At 44.4% G+C, this 23,550-nt stretch overlaps 1 protein-coding gene across 1 annotated transcript in view; it reads right to left on the bottom strand.

Moving 5' to 3' along the window:
- Window positions 1–2,930: 2,930 nt before the first annotated feature.
- Window positions 2,931–23,550, bottom strand: part of LOC144266511 (mucin-2-like) — a 65,189-nt gene continuing 44,569 nt past the window's right edge. The window contains exons 31-46 of the mRNA XM_077819945.1: window positions 16,428–16,568; window positions 16,324–16,373; window positions 15,412–15,580; window positions 14,585–14,832; window positions 14,025–14,208; window positions 13,392–13,596; window positions 12,730–12,908; window positions 12,224–12,293; window positions 11,449–11,549; window positions 7,387–7,491; window positions 7,075–7,118; window positions 5,763–5,861; window positions 5,145–5,273; window positions 4,645–4,696; window positions 4,062–4,173; window positions 2,931–3,213 (exon numbers count right to left, since the gene is read on the bottom strand). Coding sequence (XP_077676071.1) covers window positions 2,931–3,213; window positions 4,062–4,173; window positions 4,645–4,696; window positions 5,145–5,273; window positions 5,763–5,861; window positions 7,075–7,118; window positions 7,387–7,491; window positions 11,449–11,549; window positions 12,224–12,293; window positions 12,730–12,908; window positions 13,392–13,596; window positions 14,025–14,208; window positions 14,585–14,832; window positions 15,412–15,580; window positions 16,324–16,373; window positions 16,428–16,568 — 2,171 coding nt within the window. The remainder of the gene's footprint in view (window positions 3,214–4,061; window positions 4,174–4,644; window positions 4,697–5,144; window positions 5,274–5,762; window positions 5,862–7,074; window positions 7,119–7,386; window positions 7,492–11,448; window positions 11,550–12,223; window positions 12,294–12,729; window positions 12,909–13,391; window positions 13,597–14,024; window positions 14,209–14,584; window positions 14,833–15,411; window positions 15,581–16,323; window positions 16,374–16,427; window positions 16,569–23,550) is intronic.

The following is a 23,550-nucleotide window of genomic DNA, read 5'->3' as shown; positions in this document are numbered from 1 at the left end:
CTGGATCCTGCTTCTCCCTCCCTCTCAGTGTTTGCACCGCCAAACAGCTGTTTCATGTGGCAAGCCTGGGAGAGAGGGAGGGAGGGTGGAGGAGGAGGAATGCATTCTTGGGGAGGAGGCAGGGCCGGGGCGGGGATTTGGGGAGGGATCCAATAGGGGCGGAGCTGGGGGGGGACAAGGCGTGAGCACTCACCGGCGCCGACAAAAGTTGGCACCTGTGGCTTACTTTGAGAACTGACTTCACTTCTGGGCTGGAGACTCACCCTGTTATCAGGGAGACACTGTAAAAGCTTCCTTGTTGGTTTGCATACAACACTTAGTAAATTGTTCCAATGGTTAATAACTCTCACTGTTAAAATTTTACACCTTACTTCCGGTCTGAATTTGTCTAGTTTCAACTTCCAGCCATTGGATCACGTCATATCTTTCTGTGCTAGATTGAAAAGCCCATAACCTGCTCTATTGAACTAGAGAGAGAGACTCAAGGAATTCTATCCCTGTAAGGCATGTTTTCAAATCCTTTAATCAATCTTTTGGCTCTGAACCCTCTCCAATTTATCAATACCCTTCTTGAACTGTGGGCACCAGAACTAGACACAGTATTCCAGCAACAGCCACACCAGTGCCAAATACAGAGGTAAAATAACCTCTCTACTCCTATTCATGAGTCCCCTGTTTATGCATCCAAGCATTGCATTAGCCCTTCTGGCCACAGAGTCACACTGGGAGCTTGTGTTCAGCTGATTGTTCACCATGACCCCCAAATCTTTTTCAGAGTCACTTCCCAGCCCCATATTCTGTAAGTATAGCCTATGTTCTTTGTTCCTAGATATGTACATTTACATTTAGCCACATTAAAATGCATATTGTTTGCTTGGACCCAGCTTACCAAGAGTTCCAGATCGCTCTGTATCAGTGACCTGTCCTCTTCATTTTTACCACTGTGCCAGTTTTTTATGTCAGCTCCAAACTTTGTCGGTGATGATTTTGTTTTCTTTCAGGTTTTAAATGCTAAATAGCACAGGGCCAAGACATCATCTCTATAACTGCTCTCTTGAGATAGAGTGGAGCTCAAGTACTATTCCAGATTACATTACAGACGTACACTTAGGAGTTTAAACTTCTTTAGTGAAACGTTTGAGATACTTCCTCTCCCAATGTATTTACAATTTTTCGGTTAAGTAACCTTGATTTATCTCAAGAAACTGTCAGTATAAAATTTTGTGACAGTAAACTGAAGAGTTTAAATTCCTCCCCTCAAGAAAAAAAATACTACACAAGATCCCATATCATTAATACTCTCTGGGCCAAAGGGTATAATGCGATTGACCTTATTCAGGGTCTGAATTTGGCCCTTTGCTTATATGTGTTTAAAATTTGTACCTGAATACGATTATTTGAAAAGTCAGTTCTGCCTTTACTTTCCTGCAAAATCCTTAGTTCAGGTTTCTGTGTGTAAGCTGTAACAGCTGCTGATACAGCAGCCACCCAAAGCAGTGCTGGCAAATATTGGTGAGGGGAAATGCAGCCAAATTCTTTCCTGATGTAAGTCCTTGGAAGTCAAGATTTGGCAGGTAAGTGAAGAAAGAAAATGAGTTGGAAATGGGGCATTTAGTTGTAAGCTATGGATCTATCTGTGCATTCGAAGTTACCAATATGTTTGGGATCCTAAATAGCATTTTATATCTTTAAAAACCAACAGTGCACGCTTCACCATTCGTAAACATTTTGTTTGTTAGCAAAGAAAAAAATATTTAAAAATCCTTCAGACATGTAACGGTGTCTAAATATGTAATTATTGTATCAGTGATAAGGAGCAGCAGTTAATTCTCAGGACCTAGATTGTTCCCTGCTCTAACATGGTAATGCAGGAGAGTAGCAGGGAGTCAGGTTCTCCCAATCCTGTGACCTTCTAGATCACAGCTCCGGGCATGTGGAAAGCAGGAGCTGAGGCCCTGTATGCTGCCCCTCCATCTCAGGAGCTGGTGGACTGAGAGTGAACAAAACCATAACTCTGCCCATCCTACATGCCAGTCAACAGAGCTGGCTGGCTGTGTGCAGGGAGTATGCTGCCCTTGAATTGGATTTTCACAAAAGACTTGCTTCCCTGCCTCCGTGCAACTAAGGAGTGGATTTGTAGTTATCTGAGGCATGAACCCTCCTGAGTGGTGGTGCTGCATACATTGCAGCCAAAGTGATCAGACACATGGTCAGGCTAGGTTTCAGCAAGAGAAAACAGCAAAGTCACCGAAGCTGAAAAATGCTGAAAGCTTTATTAATCATGTAAGAACAAAATGAACAGGAAAAGACTGCCTGTTAACCCCATACAAAACCTTAAATCCATAGACAGTGACGTCCCCCAATAAAATTATTTCTCTACTCACAAATAAATAGCCAAGGACTGTGCAACATAACTACAAAATTCCGTTTTCTACGTAAAACATTACCTCACTATCACCATTATTTTTGTTTTAAAGAGTCATCCCACTACTTCTTGCCAAAATATTAATGTTGTAAACAGTTGACTGGAATAATTGTGAATGCCCATGATGTAAACGAAGGCTGTTTTCCAGGGGTCTTCAGTTGTTTTTATTTATACACATGCACACAAATAACCGTAATGGGTGACCCACTGAAACAATGAGAATACTAAAAAGAAAAAAATTGGCGAAAAGGATAGAACTAAATGGCCTACAACCTTCACAGGGGAAATGGTAAGGAAAGTACTTTTTGGCTTAAATCAGGACGAACAATGCAAGTTATAATTTTGTTCCTCCTTTCCCCCCTCAAAAGCTGTATTGTTTAGAAATGAAAATACATAGGAAGACTTAGTTATTTGGCTTCTGAATATTCTCACATTTAAGAAGTGAAAAATGGCGATAGTGGAAACTGAAATAAGTAAGAAATGGCGTTTTAAGGCGATGCACAGGTTATTTTTTCGATGTTGTTTTTGATTTTAACTGCTTTAGACTTCTTGGGTTCTTTTTTCCTAAGATATTCTTGTTCTTCTCCGCTCTTGTTCCTACTGGAACTGTTGTAGTGGTTGTGGTTTCCATAATGCATCCACTTATGCATTGGCACTGTTCCACATAGACATAGTCATAATTCATGCTTGTTCCATTGCGGCACGTCAGGGTCACCTCTCTCTTGTGGCTCTTGAGTTCCTGGCAGCAGTTACACTTGTGTTGCATCTGCTGTGCTTCAGAGGAATACCTGCCCGGCCAGATAAAGAAAAGAAATTATATCGGTCTGTAAAAGTCTTCATCAAGCACACACACTCTGCTAAATATTGCACACTTATAAAAAAACGTATCTATTTGAGAGAGGGCCTGTACCTGTTTCCACTGACCTCTGTGTGTTTAGCTCAATATAAACAGGAGAGACCAAATTTTGTGGTGTTAGTCTGAGTTTTCTCATCTCTCCACTGACTTTCATCATTATTTAATGGCAGTTAGTTCTGAGCATGTACGAGACAGAGAGAGAAATCAAGGCGGTCTAAAGAACAACTGATAGGAAGGCTGGGCCAATTTATATGTGATGTACTCTATTTGCCAAATAGCAATAATGGCTTATTTTTGAATACAGGATCTGATTCTCTTTAGCCACTGTGATATATCAGGTGTGACTCTACTGATGGCAATGAATGTAAGTCGGAGGCAAATCAGAACCACAATGTGCATCTTCCTCACTGTTGTTCCAATGGGTGCTTTGCTGTCAGATACTCAATACTCTGCTTTGTGACTTGAAAAAGGTTTTGACATCTGTGCGTCTGGCTGTTTAACATCGGGAACGTCACGTTATGTTGTCTGTCAGGCAAAGCGATGGGCGATAACGGCTGTGGTATAAAGTAAGCACTGTCCCGCTCCCCCGAATATTGAAACACACTTCAGATATACAAGCCATCACACTCAATGGAAACACTTGCTATTCAAGTGTATATTAAATTAATTGAAAGTGCATAGGTGATTCCATGCTCAAGCCCACTTGAACAGTTGGATGAAAAGAGGCCACAAAGAGAAATAGATACAAAGAGAGGATATAATGTATTTGTTGCCACTTACATTGAGGAGCTCGCACAAATACCTTCGCAGTATGTCAGTTCAACTGGCTCAGAAGATTCACATTCATTGTGGCGGATCACAGTTGAGTTCTTGTAAACCTTGCAGATTGTTGCTTAAGAAAGAGGAAAAAATAAATAGAAATGGTTCACGTCTCTTCATATTCACAGCTAAGCGAATGCTTAAAGCTGTTCTGAGAGGAAGATGTTTGATTATGCAGGATTCATGAATATCATGCCGTAGCTAGGAAACACACAAGTACTTTAGTTGGGGATTTAAGTTTAAGTCCCAGTCTTAATCTTTCAACCTTAGGCCATTGGTAGCAGAGAGCACTGCTGAGGCAGTATAAACAGATCTTGGATGGGATGGGGAGTATCTTGATACTGTCAAGCAATCATGTTTTCTCTTTTTCTTTGGAAAGATGAGTCAGTGTAATGTGGAGCCTTTGACAATGAGAACTAATGAAAACCTGTGTGGAGATCCTGGAGGAAACTTCTACTTCCCTATCCCACACAAAAATAGTTAGAAATACTATAATCATACCTAACCTATTGGCGGCAGAACATCAGAAAATAGCTTTACTTACATTTAGCGGTACAAGTTTTGCAGCAGCCGTCAGGAGTCAAGTGTACTTCATCCTTCAGTGCAGGAACAAAGAGAGAGCAATCAGAATTAGTGTATGAATGACAAGTCATGAGCTTTCTAGCACTGGCTAGCATTTTTACCATTAACGGGAGGTGGGCTGTGCAGTGGATATTGAGTGAAACCATGGCTGGTGGACCCTGAAGGCTATCTTGCCAGCTTCGTTCCATATAGTTCTTGAATCCACATATCCAAAAATAAGAGGTAGCAGACTATTAAGTGGGAGAACAGGGCTGTTCTGGGGGGATTGTCCGTTACAACTGACACTGTGACAAGATTGAGTTCACTCTCAAACCATTCCTGATAAATGGCTGTTTACACAGTGGGAGCTGTTAATGACTAGAGATACTGGTTCTATGTTGTCTTGTCTTGTATCCTTTGCCCCTTGTTCTGTGTAGTAGCATTCAAGAAATAGCAAACAATAAAGGACTGATTGAAACTTACAGGCTCGCAGTCCTCTGGGTCAAAGGCAGGACATGTTCTCAGAACAGTGACTGAAATAAGCTGATCTTCAGCTTCTTCACATTTGTAATAGCTGCATGGATTATCTTCAGGCTTCCAGATATCACCCGGCTGGCATTAGGAATAAAACAAATTTAGCATTATTGCTTTTCTGATGTGATCAATGATGTAATTATGATATGCGCAGTGTGATTACTCTGACAAAGACTGGCGTAGGATTTTCTGATGAGCAATTTCATGCTCTCACCTAGAAGGAACTCATCTGTACCTCTTAACTTCCTCTGAAACACTAAACGTGGGGAGCCAAATTTTCAAACTTCACTGCCTAGATGGGAAGCCTAAATCCTAGACCTGCACTCTCAGGTCTGTAGTTAGATGCCTAAAATGGATATTTTTGCCCCCCCTCCCCAGTCCATTTGAGCATCTAAATGTGTGATTTAGTTATCCAAACATGTGTCCAGCTAGAATAAATGTAGAAAATACCCTGTTGTAACTAAGAATGGACATAAGTTGGTAGAGAGCTGTCTCTTGCTTTTGTCAACACTTATCCCCTATCGTGGGCTAAAACAAAGTGTAATGAGAATCAACGGAAATAGTTACCTTGAGCACCTGGACAGTGTTGTTAGTCAGCTTGATTGTGCAAGCCACCTGGACACACTTTCCGCAGCACTCTCCATCTTTCATCGTGTATTCATAACCCTGTTCAAAAAGTGGGAGAGAAAATACATTGAGTCAATAAGGGAGACTTCCATTTTCGCCAGTTTAGAAACTAACGGGGAGGTGAAATAAAAAATGGAGCTCACCAGGGGGCAAGTGGTGTCGCACTGGACTGGCTCACAATGCAGAAGGTTTCTGTTGGAGGCTGGATCTGCTTCAGAACTGCAGGTACACGTCTTACAAGAGTCCATTGGAACAGACATTCCAGGCTGGGAGAAGCCAAAGAGAGAACATTCCGTCTCAGCAAATCTCATTATTTAAAGGAAATCTATTGTATATTACCTCATACCATATGGAGATAATTTAAAGCAATTATGTGAACATAAAAGATGCTGATACACAAGTGAAATTGAGTTACGCAGTGGACAGCATAAAGCAATTGTGAAGCACATAATACAGGAAAATGTGGGGCCAGAGCAGAAAGCAAGTATAGGAACAAGCTAATTGAAATTATGCAAAATACTTAGGATAGTAAAGAGATGGCAAGAATGTACCAGGAAAGATCAAAGGAACTTGCTGAGTTTGGGTACTAGGTAAGACTGCTTTGAGCTGCCTCCGTATTTTGCAAACTCATCCATACACCACTTATCGCAAAAGAAGCTTTCCATTATGAATTGTTTTCAGAGCTGGTGAAGCAGTCATCTCTTGCAAATGGATATTAAAACATCTACCCATTGGTGTATCCAATTGCATGAGCATAAATATGTACACATTCTTTACACATGCACTTCAGGCCTCTTTTGAAAATTTAACCCAACATCACATTCCAAGATGGCAACTGTGATCTTAAGGAGAAAACCTTGACTGAGAAGTTAAGGTCTCAACTTGGAGGTCTAGGCCAAAGTTCTAGATTTATTTTTTCAGGGACTTCAGTTCTTTTGCCCCACAAAAAAGACTTTCAAAATTCTGCTCCATCAGAAAGTTATATCACCCACATCTGGAATGGATAAAGAACTGATTCACCCCTCTCAATAAAACCAGTTAAGTTTTTACTTTTGCTCCTTGTTAAAAATCTATTTCAGATCTGGGTTGGTGACCAAGGAGCAAACATGGTACAAAAATTCTTTAATATGCAGGAGATAAAGCACTCCTCATGGAAACTCCTAGTGAGATGCTCTGTATCAGGGTTTATATCAGAGAGCTACTGAAATATCAGTATATGTTAGTATGTTTGGTGTAGTACTACTGTTCTTACCTGGTAAATAGTTCCATTAAGCACACAGACATCTGGTATTGGTTCTGAAAAAAAGAATCAATTATTTTAAAAAAATGAAATGAAAAAAAAATATTTAAAACGGCCAGAGTCTAAATGCACAAAAAAGTTCAGTTTCCCCCCTGGATATAGTTCAGTGAGGGTAAGTGGTTTTTTTAAAATTAATATTATTTAATTTACACTGAACTTACTTTCTTCACTTCTCATACATTTTTTTCTTAACTCCATATCTCCTTTGAAATTGAAATTAGAGCCTTTTATAACCCAGAGGTCAGAAGAAGCACAGTAACTTACCACATGTATAATTGACACAGCAGTCTCCTTCTGAAAGGATTGTGATGAGCCGATACCCTGGCTCACAAGTTGTCTTGGCCTGGGAACAGGCGCTTGTATTGCATCCTGTGGAATAAGACAGAAGAGAAAGTGAGCAATATGAGTCTTTGTTTTCCTGCTTAGAAGTAATTGGTGCTTCGGCTCCATGAACACGTGGAGAGCCTAACACAAAGGGCAGAGAACATAAGAACGGCCATACTGGGTCAGACCAAAGGTCCATCTAGCCCAGTATCTTGTCTTCTGACGGTGACCAATGCCAGGTGCCCCAGAGGGAATGAACAGAACAAGTAATGATCAAGTGAGCCATCCCCTGTCACCCATTCCCAGCTTCTGGCACAGACAGATTATTGATAACTTCTTTTAAAACCTTGATGTGCATAAAGCTCGAGTTACAATCTAGCATATGGCTGAAGCTTGAAGAAGTTGGAGGGATGTATCCCTGAAGGGGGAGAGAAGATGTAAGAGGATAAATTGCCTAGAACTAGAATGGAAACCTGAGAAAGCCCTCTCTTTCCCTACTGCTATCAAGCTCCTCCTCAAGTTAAAGCAATTCATCTTACTCTATATCACAGCAGTGTGATACATTCAAAAGACACCGCTGTTCCACTATTGAGTCTTCTGCAATCTGTCTGCATGTGGCCTGGATGGAAGACTGATCCTCAAAGGAAATAAATATGCCACACCATCATAATCAAATCATTTGGTAGCATCTCACATCCCATTCACGTTTTTCACAGGACCACTTCAAGCTTAGCCCTCAATTGCTCATTTGTTTAGTTCCAGGCTAATAAACTGTGGGCACATTCTCCCTTTTGACTTCGTTATATCAGTAATAAAAAAAAAAAAAATCTCTAAACAGCTAGAACTATATCACATACAGCTACTGGCTTGTGCTTTAGTGTTTGTTCATCTGTTTAGCTCTACTTAAGTTAATATTGTCTGCAACGTAAAATCTGTGTATAAACACCGTATAACCCACAAATAAGGAGCTAATTTATCAGCTACTTTAAGACTCAGAAAAACATTTTACCTCTCTTCTTGCCCTCTTCTGCAACATACACACACCAAAAAGATTTTTTTTACCAACTAAAAATGTACCTCTAACTGTAACTCAGAAATCAACTTTTGGTACCTAGGTACAGTTTTGAATCAATCAAGGAATAACGCTTAATTTTAAGAGCCCTTAGATATTACAGTGACAGTTGCAACATGAAAACCTTAACTAGATTAGATTAGCTAGTGAGAGATGGCAGGTGTAACCAAGGACAATATTTGGCCCAGTATATTTTTATGAGCTGGCTATAAAAGATAGTAGCCGGTACTTACTGCATTCAGTTTCAGGACAGCATGGGTCTTCTGGTGTCAACACTGGGACAGATACGAATCCTTCTTTCTCACACACGCGTGTCTCGGGTGTTTGACATGTAAGTGACTTACATTGTACAGTAACAGAGAATGGGTCACAGACACACTCCTGGCAGTTACTCTTCCAAATGTCTCCAGGCTGTAAAAATATAAAAATATTTTATCTTAACTGTTCTCTGATGCTCTTGATCATAGGTATTTTTTCAGGGTCCACTTGGATGAAGGCCTCAAAGTGGATAGTAAGATAGACTGTTCATGGGACCTGATCCCAAACCCATTGATTTCAGTGGGTTTGAATCTGGCTCAAAGAGCAGGTTGAAAACCTTCAGACATGTGTTAGGATATAGATATTCAGGCCTGTCTGTAAAGACCTATACTCTAAGAATTTAGGTGTATTCTTATCACTTGGCTAGTTATAGAGGTATAAAAGAAAAGAATCAAAATCACTGTCTGCTGGTGTAAGGTCCTTCTCTTACTGTGACAGTCTGAGGCCCTGTGCTTAGGTTAAGATCTTTGGCTAAGCAGCAGAGGCAGCCATAAGCTGGGAAGCGAATGGTCAGATCCTCACATTCCAAACTAGTCACATTGAAATAAGGTGCTATTGGGCTGTTAGGAATACAGTCCTGTCCTATCGCCTCCAGAGAAAGGGAAGTGCCTTGAAAATGTAAAAGAAAACTTAGTTTGATAGCATCCTGTCTGGCAAGAACTCACTTATCAATAGCTGGGATGTGAAATCCTCACTTCTGTATTGTTTTGTCATTATAGTTCCCACTTTGCTATTGTTTGTCTGTATAATCTCTGTCTGGTTCTGTGATTGTTTCTGTCTGCTGTATAATTAATTTTGCTGGGTGTAAGCTAATTAAGGTGGTGGGATATAATTAGTTAAATAATCATGTTACAATATGTTAGGATTGGTTAGTTAAATTTCAGGAAAATGATTGGTTAAGGTATAGCTAAGCAGAACTCAAGTTTTACTATATAGTCTGCAGTCAATCAGGAAGTGTGTGTGTGGGGGAAATGGGAACAGGGAATGGGGGTAAGGAAATTGCAATCATGTTTTGCTAAAGGGGGAAATGGGAACAGGGAATGGGGGGGGGGGGAAATTGGAATCATGTTTGGCTAAGGGCAGGAATGGGAACAGGGCCACAGGTGTAAGGCTCTGTGGTGTCAGAGCTGGGAAGGGGGACACTAAGGAAGGAAACTGGAATCATGCTTGCTGGAAGTTCACCCCAACAAACATCGAATTGTTTGCACCTTTGGACTTCAGGTATTGTTGCTCTCTGTTCATGCGAGAAGGACCAGGGAAGTGAGTGGGTGAAGGAATAAGTCCCCTAACAACAGACTGCTTTCAATTTCCCAAGGTAGGAGACCCATAAATAAATATCATGTCCAATACTTGGCAATGGTACGATACATCACTGGAACCGAGGTACTAGCAATTTATCTGAAGCAATACAGACCCACCATTGTGCAATTTGAAGCTGTTACACACAATTTATATTCATTCTTTTGGGGGCATTTCGGGGGTTTAAAATGTGATTAAGAAAAAAAAAAAACAACGGGGTGCAGTTGACCACAGAATACAAAAGGCATTGGCTGTAATCAAGTCCTTACCGTCATCTCCTTCCATTTTATTTCTGCTAAGAATTTAACCTGCCACAACCTTGCACATTTCATAACAAAAGGAGAACTAAGAGGTGGGAAAATGCAGTGATATGCTGAAAGCCTGGAAGCAGCTGTATTTGGGAGACCTTTCTGGGAAAGATGCCTTGGAGAAAGTGCTGATTGAAATACTCACCAGTTTGGGCATTCCATCTGGTCCCACGCAAACTGAGGGGAATGAAAGGATAAAGATTGACATGGATGCCATTCTGATGATCCATGTGCTATACAAATGAATCTCACTTACCCTTTTAATTAAGGGTTCATCAAGGCACTTTTCAGATATTATTATCGCTACACACTTTATCCACAAAGGATTTACTTTTAAACCTTCATCTTGTCTCATGAGTCAGCTCAGACCCATTTTTTCAACAAGTAGACACAGATGCTAATACCACTTACCCGTCACTTTCTAAAAAAGGGAAATGGAAATAACTAGCCGTTCTCAAGGGCAGTCAGTTCTGGCACTCAGCATTCACATGTTAAGTGGCTGGTGCATTTACTCATGATGATGATGGTGCAACACTAAAATCTGCTATTAGGCTGAGTCTGAAAACAGACTAAGGGACTTTCCACTGGCAGTGTAAATATTATGCCGGTTCACCAGATTCTAGGCATGTAATATAAAATGGGGAGGAGGCTAAAGTAATGAGTTTACTATGCTAATCTTAAACTATGAGGGATCAGGCTTTACATGTGATATATTATAAGTGAAACACGGTCAGTAGTTTTAGTCCATTGTGTGAATTTGTCAAAATTACAAAACCACCAGTCAGACCGGTTCAGCTAGCAGAATTTCGATATTCAAGAAGCAGAATGGCAATTGGTAAAACTGAGTCCATGAGCAGCGCTTTGTGATAGAAGCTTCCATAGCATCTTTTCATGCCACACCTAGAACTAAGTTGTCCTGTCCATCTCTTTCTTTCCTCAACACTAACATTCACATTATTTACACCCCCCTCCAACCCTTTCTCCTTCCCGTTCCCCCAAACTTACCGCATTCTGACACACAGACGTCAGTGTATGAATTGAAGAGAATCGAACCCCTGGGGCAGAAGCATCCTTCAGCAACATATTCACTTATGTGGTTAACAGTTCTACAAGGAAGAAAGGAATGGCTATTAAAGTACATTTTCCCAGCATTATCTGATCAATAACTTTTTACAGCACTAACATAATTGAGGCATAAAGAAGAATTTCTCTAAACAATCAAGTAAGGTTTCCTGTATATAAAAATGTACATTTATACAGTATGGTAATCCTTATCCCCAAATATGACAAAACACTTTGTAAACATTCAGAAATGATCTATGTATGTGAATCATTTTTCTGAAATATAGCAAACTCTGAAGTGGAGCACTACATCTACCTAACAGCTCACAGCAATGCTGTACTTTCAGGAAATAGCAGGAAGTGAAAATACAGCATCCATTTGAAATTGCAGAGGGAATTTAGGTAGCACAATGTAATTAGTCAAAGAGGAAATTGGCGAGGCCCTAAATGCTGGCCTTCCTACTCATGTGAAAAGTGCCATGGAATTTTTAATAATCAAAGAAGTCAGGACTTCAGTTTTAATGCCACAAATAAAAGATGACATCTCTAGTAACGACACATTGTCCCCTGTCACCACTCAGTGGATTTACTCAATCATCAATGCCACCCTGTCCTCAAGCAGTTGGTATTTACTAAGAGGACTCCCGTCCAAACACAGACACAGTTGTACACAGTGACATTAAACTAACATAAAGCTAATTATTTCGTTTAGTCTTACCCGGAATTACAGGTGACAGGGTTAAGAGGGCCACACGCATCATACACCTTGCCTTGAGGACAGTTGTATGCTGTGTGGGAGCAAAAATAAAATTAATATGAAAATGAAACATTGTATGAAGGTAAAGAAGCAGAGATGATACTTTCCAATTGCTTTTAATTTTATGTATGTGGAGGGGTAACAACCATTGGTGCTCTCACTTCATAAACTCTTTGGATCAGGAAATACAAAAGCACAAATATCTAAAATATTGCAATGGCTACTGAATGATTTTGAACCTCACAAAAGATGTGGCTTTGGTTGAATATGCGAGAACAGCAAAGGTTCAGGGTTGTTTATATTTTATTGGAACTAGTTCACCCATCTCCACATGAATGAAATTAAAGTTTAGATATACGTATCTATTCCTCCACCCCCAAAATAATGGAAGAAGTTTACATTTTCAGAATAAATTTGTAATAAGCACGTCATAGATCCAAGGCAAAGCATTTCTTAATGCTGCTTACGGCATTGTCCTTGGGTCTTGCTTCTCCAGTCGGCACAGGCACCTTTAGCAGAGCAGAGGGAGGCATACGTTTCCAAATGGAAGCATGGTATAGCTTCATTGGTAACGTGGCATGAATCAAAGATGCAACTCTCATAGAATGTGCTGGGAGTCAGAATCTTATGACACTCTGCAAAGAGACTTTAAATACAATGGAAGAGAAATTTGAGCTGCGGTGCACAATCACTGTAAAAATCTAGACTTGTCAGAATGAAATAATTAAAGGGTAATGAACTGCCTAGATGGCCTTTTAGGGTTAAAATACGATATTAGTCCCAGGTGAGTGTTTTATTGATAATATAATAATAGCACTTGGTGGGACACAGTTTATATTTAATGAGAATTCTTCAAGGGCAGACTGGGTTTCTAGATAGCATAACTCTAAAAGAGACTAAAGTGATGCCCGGAGAAGGAGCTTTGGTAACAGCAACAACAAACTACGCAGCTATTTTGTGTTCTTAAAAAACAAATCAAGACTACTTTGCTATTATTACAATCAATAATGCAGTGTATATTTTTGTGACTAAAGGCCCCTTCAAAGACCATTATTAAGGCTTCCAAGACACTTTTTTTGCTTTTCAGTACACAAGATTCAAATGTACCCTAAGCCTGAATTTAACTTACTCGCTCAAAATCAGCTCACAAAGAGGAGAAGTAGAATTGCAGGGCACAGGTGGAGTTGTTGGCGTGACAGGTGGTGTTGGGGGCCCTTCACAACTGGGCTTATTTTCATCCTGAACCTGCCAGGCGGCAGCCATCTCTGAACAAGAGGAAACTACTTCTCCACTTGGCATGCGGCATTCGTCCACCTTGTCATTTGAACACGTGCCTAGAAGAAAACAGATGGAACCACGTCTGAAAGGTATGGAAGCACTGGCAATAGAGAAACTCAGCATGGCATGGTAAGTACAAGAGGGAATGTCCACTCTGACTGTAACAATCACACTCAGGGGCTGGTTTTACGTGATTTTCAGGTTACCACAATACCGCTAATCTTCCTTGGTCCTAATACTTTATGAAAGACTGAAATTAGAAATATTCTTGTTAATGTAAATTGCATTTTGAGGTGATGCTGAGACTGGAAATAGTGAAAAAGTGATATACGCCATAATCCCATTGAGTTATTTTATTTAATGTGCTGTAGCACCTAGAAACTTAAATGATCAGCTAAAGTGCACCTTACCATAGCATAAATAAGGAAAACAGTCTCCTGAGAATTGCCTGATGGAAAAGAGGGGATTAAATCACTCTGCTTACCACACTGGCCTTCAGTGTTGTTTCTAAACATCCTGAATGGCATTTTCACTGTGAAGGTGAGTCCACTGAAGGAGATGTAAGACTTGATGTCTGGGATTTCAACAACCATGTCTGTTCCACCATTGGCAACTGAAATGCCATCTCTGCTGAAGCCTCCATTGATTGGCTCCTTGTTGACAAGAATCTAAAAACCAACAAAATAAAAGCAGCGAAAGCACAGGTTTAGTTTATGTCTTAGGCAGGGAGACAAGTCTTTGAACACATGATGGCAGTGTTAGGAGTTAAGAAAGAGCAGAGTTCCTCTCTGTAGATCTGAAGATCCCCATTATGTTCCTCGTGAAAAAAAGAGGCATAAGAGAGAGAGATTACAAAATAATCACACACACACATACACCCACACTATGGAATTCTTCTGGAATTAAATATAATTACCACATACCTAACGTTGTGTTTATAATCTTCAGCTGGTTTTACAAGGTGTTATTAAAAATGCCTTCTCTTATTATTAAAATGTTTTTATTGAAGCAATTTATAAAATGTGAAAATCCATTAAGGTTTACCTTGTTATTTCTCTTCCCCTGGTATATCTGACTGCTCAGCACTATTTCCATGGAGTTGTAATTCACAATGATAGATCTGGGGCAGGAGAATCCATCAGCCACATCACAGAAGGCATTGTCAACAAGGATGCTGAAATTGTATTTGGGCACAATCTGTTTCATCAGCACATATGTGCAGTTGTCATGGAATGTGTAGTGAGTGCCATCAAAAGTCAAGTAGTGAGAATTGCTCCAGCCACTGCAAACACCTATCAGGAAGAAAAGAAAAGAAAAATATGTGTTTATAATCAAAAGCTAAAAATAGCAAATTTCCTTAAGCTACCAGTCAAAGAAAGATTGGTTGCTGGTACTGAAACTGAAGATGATATATCATATTTAAACTACAAGCTTTCTCCCTTGTATGGCATCTGGAAAAATAAAGATTCTAGAAGCAGAATTTAGCTGGCGTTAAGTATCCATATCTGTTTTTCTGTCTATATATCTAGCTTTAGTTTAGCTGATGATCTGGCTTATTAAACTCTTACTTAGAGTCAGATGCTACTACAATGGATGTATAATAAATACCAAGCTAGATAGACAAATCTATAATTTAATGATATACTCTTGTAATTCAACTATTTTAGCATGTTTCTATCTTCCGAGAAAAATAGAGTGCCTAAAGCATTGACTCATCATAACAATATTATACATTTGTAAACTATAATTTGGTGAGTAAAGCCCACAATAGCACACCACATGAATCAAGACATTCTGAAAACCTCTTTTTTTTGCAATATTGAAGTATATTGTGCATCATTAGTGCTTTGCTTGTTTCTCGGTTCCCTTACAGTCACACTCATAGTGGTAGTTGCAGCCATCCTCATCATAGACTTTTATTGGTGGGAGTCCACTTGCACAAGTAATCGTCTCTACAGCTGGAGGAAGCACTAGAACAATTCTGTTGTCTCCCTCACAAGTTGCCATAGTGCAATTGTTTAACATCCAGGATTCATTCCTCTAGAAGAGACAAGGAAATTCTTGTACAGATGGTTTGGGTTGAGGCAGAATTAGATTTCTGTCTTACAATAATATAATAATCAATCTTTGGGATTCAGATTGTTTCAAGTAAGATTGTCTATGGGGACTAGCAAGAATGGAATTCAAAGAAAGTTGGTCACGTATCTGAAGAAGAAGCTGACTATGAGTGACTGCCCTGACACGTCTGGGTTTAGAGCAGAATGAATACTGAGAAAAAGTTATTCGTGGACATTTTCTTGACTTCCATAATAGAATTTTGCTTCACCCAAAAAACAAACACACTTTGGGTGAATAGGGTAGCAGTATAAAAGTTAGGTCATCCAGTTAGGGAATGACAACTATGTTATATGACTTCAGTGATCAATCATACAGTTTGTATATCAAATACACAAGGAATGCTTACAAAGAACACTTTGTACACAATCTTTAGGATGGAATTTATTTGCATAAAATATTGAGAAATTCTGAATATTGAACAAATTTGTAAAAATTGCAAGTCAGTCTGTGGACAATTTGCAAACAGGAAAAGTTGACAGCACAAGTTCACAAAAAATTACATTATACCAGATTATTTTCAAATAGCCAAATCCTGCCCAGACATATACATGAGCAACTCCTAGTAAAATTAATGAAAGTTGGATGTGGGTCAATCTGATGGCAGAATTTGTGTCAATTTTGGGAATGGTGGTGATGTAGAAAAAGAAAATAGATAATTGGATTACCTTTCGTGGTGGGTCAGCATCAGGGCAACCTGCTACTGGAGTAGGTTTAGCTGTTTCTGGAGTTGCGGGCACTGAAGAAGATATAGTCGTTGTGGTTGATAAACTTGGTATTGTAGATGATGAGATTAATGAAACAGGAGTTGTTGTAGGACATAGCCCCTGGAATCGTTCAATTTCGCATCTTTTACTGCAAAGTGCATAAAAACTACAACCAGTGTTATCTGTTCTGTTGTATATAACTTCACCTATGAAACAAAATTAATAACACAAATGAAATAAAACGAATGAGCAAAATGTTCAACAAAAAAATCAAACAAAAATATTAAAATGTTTTAATTTATATGTCTTCATCATATTTTTATATTCGGAAAAAATTCTCACTTTTAAGACACACTGTATAGTAAAATATAATTTAGAAAAGGTGAATGCTAGCATTGTATCTCAGTTTTAAAAGCATGAAACAATAAACTCACCAGGAGAAAAGAAATCACCAGACACATTGCATAAACATGGTGTGACTCTGCTTGAAGTGAAAGATGTAATTTTTTCACTTGATGTGTAGGCTGTACTGGAGCCTTCTGTTGTTGCAGACACTGAAGAAGTAAGCCGTGAAATAGCTGATGTTGCAGGGGTTATAATGCTGAAAGTTGGAGAGATGGCAAGAGTCGTGGAAACTGGAGATAAAACTGTGGTGGTCCTTCCCTGTGATGTTGGCTGTGCTGGGAGTGTGGAAAGAAGCATAGTACTCCCTGCGATGGTGGATCCCATACCCGTGGAGGCTGAACCTGTTGTCATTTCTCCACGTGTGCCTGTCACAGGTGGGATTGTGCCTGTTGGCAGTGGTGTTGTACCGGTTGAGCCCATTTCTGTGCCTGGAGTTGGAGGAGAAGCAGTGGAGGTGACTGATACGGTAGTGGAAAGTGGGGGTAGAAGCGTGGTGGTGCTTCCCTGTGATGTTGGCTGTGTAGAGAGGAGTGTGGTGCCTTCAGTGGTGGTTCGTCCGGAAGAAGGAAGGGTGGAACCCGATGAAGGTTGTGGACGCGTGCCTGTCACAGGTGGGATTGTGCTGGTTGGCGGTGGTGGTGTACCGGTTGAGCCTGTTGCTGTGCCTGGAGCTGGAGGAGAAGCAGTGGAGGTGACTGATACGGTAGTGGAAAGTGGGGGTAGAAGCGTGGTGGTGCTTCCCTGTGATGTTGGCTGTGTAGAGAGGTGTGTGGTGCCTTCAGTGGTTGTTTGTCCGGAACGAGGAAGAGTGGAACCGTGTGAAAGTTGTGGACGCGTGCCTGTCACAGGTAGGATTGTGCCTGTTGGCGTTGGTGGTGTACTGGTTGAGCCTGTTGCTGTGCCTGGAGTTGGAGGAGAAGCAGTGGAGGTGACTGAGACGGTAGTGGAAAGTGGGGGTAGAAGCATGGTGGTGCTTCCCTGTGATGTTGGCTGTGTAGAGAGGAGTGTTGTGCCTTCAGTGGTGGTTCGTCCAGAAGGAGGAAGGGTGGAACCCGATGAAGGTTGTGGACGCGTGCCTGTCGTAGGTGGGATTGTGCCTGTTGGGGGTGGTGGTGTACCGGTTGAGCCTGTTGCTGTGCCTCGAGTTGGAGGAGAAGCAGTGGAGGTGACTGATACGGTAGTGGAAAGTGGGGGTAGAAGCGTAGTGGTGCTTCCCTGTGATGTTGGCTGTGTAGAGAGGAGTGTGGTGCCTTCAGTGGTGGTTCGTCCGGGAGCAGGAAGGGTGGAACCTGATGAAGGTTGTGGACGCATGCCTGTCGTAGGTGGGATTGTGCCTGTTGGGGGTGGTGGTGTACCGGTTGAGCCTGTTGCTGTGCCTGGAGTTGGAGGAGAAGCAGTGGAGGTGACTGATACGGTAGTGGAAAGTGGGGGTAGAAGCGTGGTGGTGCTTCCCTGTGATGTTGGCTGTGTAGAGAGGAGTGTGGTGCCTTCAGTGGTGGATCGTCCGGAAGGAGGAAGGGTGGAACCCGATGAAGGTTGTAGACGCGTGCCTGTCGTAGGTGTGATTGTGCCTGTTGGCGGTGGTGGTGTACCGGTTGAGCCTGTTGCTGTGCCTGGAGTTGGAGGAGAAGCAGTGGAGGTGACTGAGACGGTAGTGGAAAGTGGCGGTAGAAGCGTGGTGGTGCTTCCCTGTGATGTTGGCTGTGTAGAGAGGAGTGTTGTGCCTTCAGTGGTGGTTCGTCCAGAAGGAGGAAGGGTGGAACCCGATGAAGGTTGTGGACGCTTGCCTGTCGTAGGTGAGATTGTGCCTGTTGGGGGTGGTGGTGTACCGGTTGAGCCTGTTGCTGTGCCTGGAGTTGGAGGAGAAGCAGTGGAGGTGACTGAGACGATAGTGGAAAGTGGGGGTAGAAGCGTGGTGGTGCTTCCCTGTGATGTTGGCTGTGTAGAGAGGAGTGTGATGCCTTCAGTGGTGGTTCGTCCGGAAGGAGGAAGGGTGGAACCCGATGAAGGTTGTGGATGCGTGCCTGTCGTAGGTGGGATTGTGCCTGTTGGGGGTGGTGGTGGACCGGTTGAGCCTGTTGCTGTGCCTGGAGTTGGAGGAGAAGCAGTGGAGGTGACTGATACGGTAGTGGAAAGTGGCGGTAGAAGCGTGGTGGTGCTTCCCTGTGATGTTGGCTGTGTAGAGAGGAGTGTTGTGCCTTCAGTGGTGGTTCGTCCGGAAGGAGGAAGGGTGGAACCCGATGAAGGTTGTGGACGCGTGCCTGTCACAGGTGGGATTGTGCCTGTTGGGGGTGGTGTTGTACCGGTTGAGCCTGTTGCTGTGCCTGGAGTTGGAGGAGAAGCAGTGGAGGTGACTGATACGGTAGTGGAAAGTGGCGGTAGAAGCGTGGTGGTGCTTCCCTGTGATGTTGGCTGTGTAGAGAGGAGTGTTGTGCCTTCAGTGGTGGTTCGTCCAGAAGGAGGAAGGGTGGAACCCGATGAAGGTTGTGGACGCGTGCCTGTCGTAGGTGGGATTGTGCCTGTTGGGGGTGGTGTTGTACCGGTTGAGCCTGTTGCTGTGCCTGGAGTTGGAGGAGAAGCAGTGGAGGTGACTGATACGGTAGTGGAAAGTGGCGGTAGAAGCGTGGTGGTGCTTCCCTGTGATGTTGGCTGTGTAGAGAGGAGTGTTGTGCCTTCAGTGGTGGTTCGTCCAGAAGGAGGAAGGGTGGAACCCGATGAAGGTTGTGGACGCGTGCCTGTCGTAGGTGGGATTGTGCCTGTTGGGGGTGGTGTTGTACCGGTTGAGCCTGTTGCTGTGCCTGGAGTTGGAGGAGAAGCAGTGGAGGTGACTGATACGGTAGTGGAAAGTGGGGGTAGAAGCGTGGTGGTGCTTCCCTGTGATGTTGGCTGTGTAGAGAGGAGTGTGGTGCCTTCAGGGGTGGATCGTCCGGAAGGAGAAAGGGCGGAACCCGATGAAGGTTGTGGACGCGTGCCTGTCCTAGGTGGGATTGTGCCTGTTGGGGGTGGTGGTGTACCGGTTGAGCCTGTTGCTGTGCCTGGAGTTGGAGGAGAAGCAGTGGAGGTGACTGATACAGTAGTTGAAAGTGGCGGTAGAAGCGTGGTGGTGCTTCCCTGTGATGTTGGCTGTGTAGAGAGGAGTGTTGTGCCTTCAGTGGTGGTTCGTCCAGAAGGAGGAAGGGTGGAACCCGATGAAGGTTGTGGACGCGTGCCTGTCGTAGGTGGGATTGTGCCTGTTGGGGGTGGTGGTGTACCGGTTGAGCCTGTTGCTGTGCCTGGAGTTGGAGGAGAAGCAGTGGAGGTGACTGATACGGTAGTGGAAAGTGGGGGTAGAAGCGTGGTGGTGCTTCCCTGTGATGTTGGCTGTGTAGAGAGGAGTGTGGTGCCTTCAGTGGTGGTTCGTCCAGAAGGAGGAAGGGTGGAACCTGATGAAGGTTGTGGACGCGTGCCTGTCACAGGTGGGATTGTGCCTGTTGGGGGTGGTGGTGTACCGGTTGAGCCTGTTGCTGTGCCTGGAGTTGGAGGAGAAGCAGTGGAGGTGACTGATACGGTAGTGGAAAGTGGGGGTAGAAGCGTGGTGGTGCTTCCCTGTGATGTTGGCTGTGTAGAGAGGAGTGTGGTGCCTTCAGTGGTGGTTCGTCCAGAAGGAGGAAGGGTGGAACCCGATGAAGGTTGTGGACGCGTGCCTGTCGTAGGTGGGATTGTGCCTGTTGGGGGTGGTGGTGTACCGGTTGAGCCTGTTGCTGTGCCTGGAGTTGGAGGAGAAGCAGTGGAGGTGACTGATACGGTAGTGGATAGTGGGGGTAGAAGCGTGGTGGTGCTTCCCTGTGATGTTGGCTGTGTAGAGAGGAGTGTTGTGCCTTCAGTGGTGGTTCGTCCAGAAGGAGGAAGGGTGGAACCTGATGAAGGTTGTGGACGCGTGCCTGTCGTAAGTGGGATTGTGCCTGTTGGGGGTGGTGGTGTACCGGTTGAGCCTGTTGCTGTGCCTGGAGTTGGAGGAGAAGCAGTGGAGGTGACTGATACGGTAGTGGAAAGTGGCGGTAGAAGCGTGGTGGTGCTTCCCTGTGATGTTGGCTGTGTAGAGAGGAGTGTTGTGCCTTCAGTGGTGGTTCGTCCAGAAGGAGGAAGGGTGGAACCCGATGAAGGTTGTGGACGCGTGCCTGTCGTAGGTGGGATTGTGCCTGTTGGGGGTGGTGTTGTACCGGTTGAGCCTGTTGCTGTGCCTGGAGTTGGAGGAGAAGCAGTGGAGGTGACTGATACGGTAGTGGAAAGTGGGGGTAGAAGCGTGGTGGTGCTTCCCTGTGATGTTGGCTGTGTAGAGAGGAGTGTGGTGCCTTCAGGGGTGGATCGTCCGGAAGGAGAAAGGGCGGAACCCGATGAAGGTTGTGGACGCGTGCCTGTCCTAGGTGGGATTGTGCCTGTTGGGGGTGGTGGTGTACCGGTTGAGCCTGTTGCTGTGCCTGGAGTTGGAGGAGAAGCAGTGGAGGTGACTGATACAGTAGTTGAAAGTGGCGGTAGAAGCGTGGTGGTGCTTCCCTGTGATGTTGGCTGTGTAGAGAGGAGTGTTGTGCCTTCAGTGGTGGTTCGTCCAGAAGGAGGAAGGGTGGAACCCGATGAAGGTTGTGGACGCGTGCCTGTCGTAGGTGGGATTGTGCCTGTTGGGGGTGGTGGTGTACCGGTTGAGCCTGTTGCTGTGCCTGGAGTTGGAGGAGAAGCAGTGGAGGTGACTGATACGGTAGTGGAAAGTGGGGGTAGAAGCGTGGTGGTGCTTCCCTGTGATGTTGGCTGTGTAGAGAGGAGTGTGGTGCCTTCAGTGGTGGTTCGTCCAGAAGGAGGAAGGGTGGAACCTGATGAAGGTTGTGGACGCGTGCCTGTCACAGGTGGGATTGTGCCTGTTGGGGGTGGTGGTGTACCGGTTGAGCCTGTTGCTGTGCCTGGAGTTGGAGGAGAAGCAGTGGAGGTGACTGATACGGTAGTGGAAAGTGGGGGTAGAAGCGTGGTGGTGCTTCCCTGTGATGTTGGCTGTGTAGAGAGGAGTGTGGTGCCTTCAGTGGTGGTTCGTCCAGAAGGAGGAAGGGTGGAACCCGATGAAGGTTGTGGACGCGTGCCTGTCGTAGGTGGGATTGTGCCTGTTGGGGGTGGTGGTGTACCGGTTGAGCCTGTTGCTGTGCCTGGAGTTGGAGGAGAAGCAGTGGAGGTGACTGATACGGTAGTGGATAGTGGGGGTAGAAGCGTGGTGGTGCTTCCCTGTGATGTTGGCTGTGTAGAGAGGAGTGTTGTGCCTTCAGTGGTGGTTCGTCCAGAAGGAGGAAGGGTGGAACCTGATGAAGGTTGTGGACGCGTGCCTGTCGTAAGTGGGATTGTGCCTGTTGGGGGTGGTGGTGTACCGGTTGAGCCTGTTGCTGTGCCTGGAGTTGGAGGAGAAGCAGTGGAGGTGACTGATACGGTAGTGGAAAGTGGCGGTAGAAGCGTGGTGGTGCTTCCCTGTGATGTTGGCTGTGTAGAGAGGAGTGTTGTGCCTTCAGTGGTGGTTCGTCCAGAAGGAGGAAGGGTGGAACCCGATGAAGGTTGTGGACGCGTGCCTGTCGTAGGTGGGATTGTGCCTGTTGGGGGTGGTGTTGTACCGGTTGAGCCTGTTGCTGTGCCTGGAGTTGGAGGAGAAGCAGTGGAGGTGACTGAGACGGTAGTGGAAAGTGGGGGTAGAAGCGTGGTGGTGCTTCCCTGTGATGTTGGCTGTGTAGAGAGGAGTGTGGTGCCTTCAGGGGTGGATCGTCCGGAAGGAGGAAGGGCGGAACCCGATGAAGGTTGTGGACGCGTGCCTGTCCGAGGTGGGATTGTGCCTGTTGGGGGTGGTGGTGTACCGGTTGAGCCTGTTGCTGTGCCTGGAGTTGGAGGAGAAGCAGTGGAGGTGACTGATACAGTAGTGGAAAGTGGCGGTAGAAGCGTGGTGGTGCTTCCCTGTGATGTTGGCTGTGTAGAGAGGAGTGTTGTGCCTTCAGTGGTGGTTCGTCCCGAAGGAGGAAGGGTGGAACCCGATGAAGGTTGTGGACGCGTGCCTGTCGTAGGTGGGATTGTGCCTGTTGGGGGTGGTGGTGTACCGGTTGAGCCTGTTGCTGTGCCTGGAGTTGGAGGAGAAGCAGTGGAGGTGACTGATACGGTAGTGGAAAGTGGGGGTAGAAGCGTGGTGGTGCTTCCCTGTGATGTTGGCTGTGTAGAGAGGAGTGTGGTGCCTTCAGTGGTGGTTCGTCCAGAAGGAGGAAGGGTGGAACCCGATGAAGGTTGTGGACGCGTGCCTGTCGTAGGTGGGATTGTGCCTGTTGGGGGTGGTGGTGTACCGGTTGAGCCTGTTGCTGTGCCTGGAGTTGGAGGAGAAGCAGTGGAGGTGACTGATACGGTAGTGGATAGTGGGGGTAGAAGCGTGGTGGTGCTTCCCTGTGATGTTGGCTGTGTAGAGAGGAGTGTTGTGCCTTCAGTGGTGGTTCGTCCAGAAGGAGGAAGGGTGGAACCTGATGAAGGTTGTGGACGCGTGCCTGTCGTAAGTGGGATTGTGCCTGTTGGGGGTGGTGGTGTACTGGTTGAGCCTGTTGCTGTGCCTGGAGTTGGAGGAGAAGCAGTGGAGGTGACTGATACGGTAGTGGAAAGTGGCGGTAGAAGCGTGGTGGTGCTTCCCTGTGATGTTGGCTGTGTAGAGAGGAGTGTTGTGCCTTCAGTGGTGGTTCGTCCAGAAGGAGGAAGGGTGGAACCCGATGAAGGTTGTGGACGCGTGCCTGTCGTAGGTGGGATTGT

Source organism: Eretmochelys imbricata, chromosome 6 (genome assembly GCF_965152235.1).
Source record: "Eretmochelys imbricata isolate rEreImb1 chromosome 6, rEreImb1.hap1, whole genome shotgun sequence".
Taxonomy (NCBI): domain Eukaryota; kingdom Metazoa; phylum Chordata; order Testudines; family Cheloniidae; genus Eretmochelys; species Eretmochelys imbricata.
Note: the sequence above shows the minus strand (reverse complement) of the source record. Positions and strands in the feature narration are given on the sequence as shown.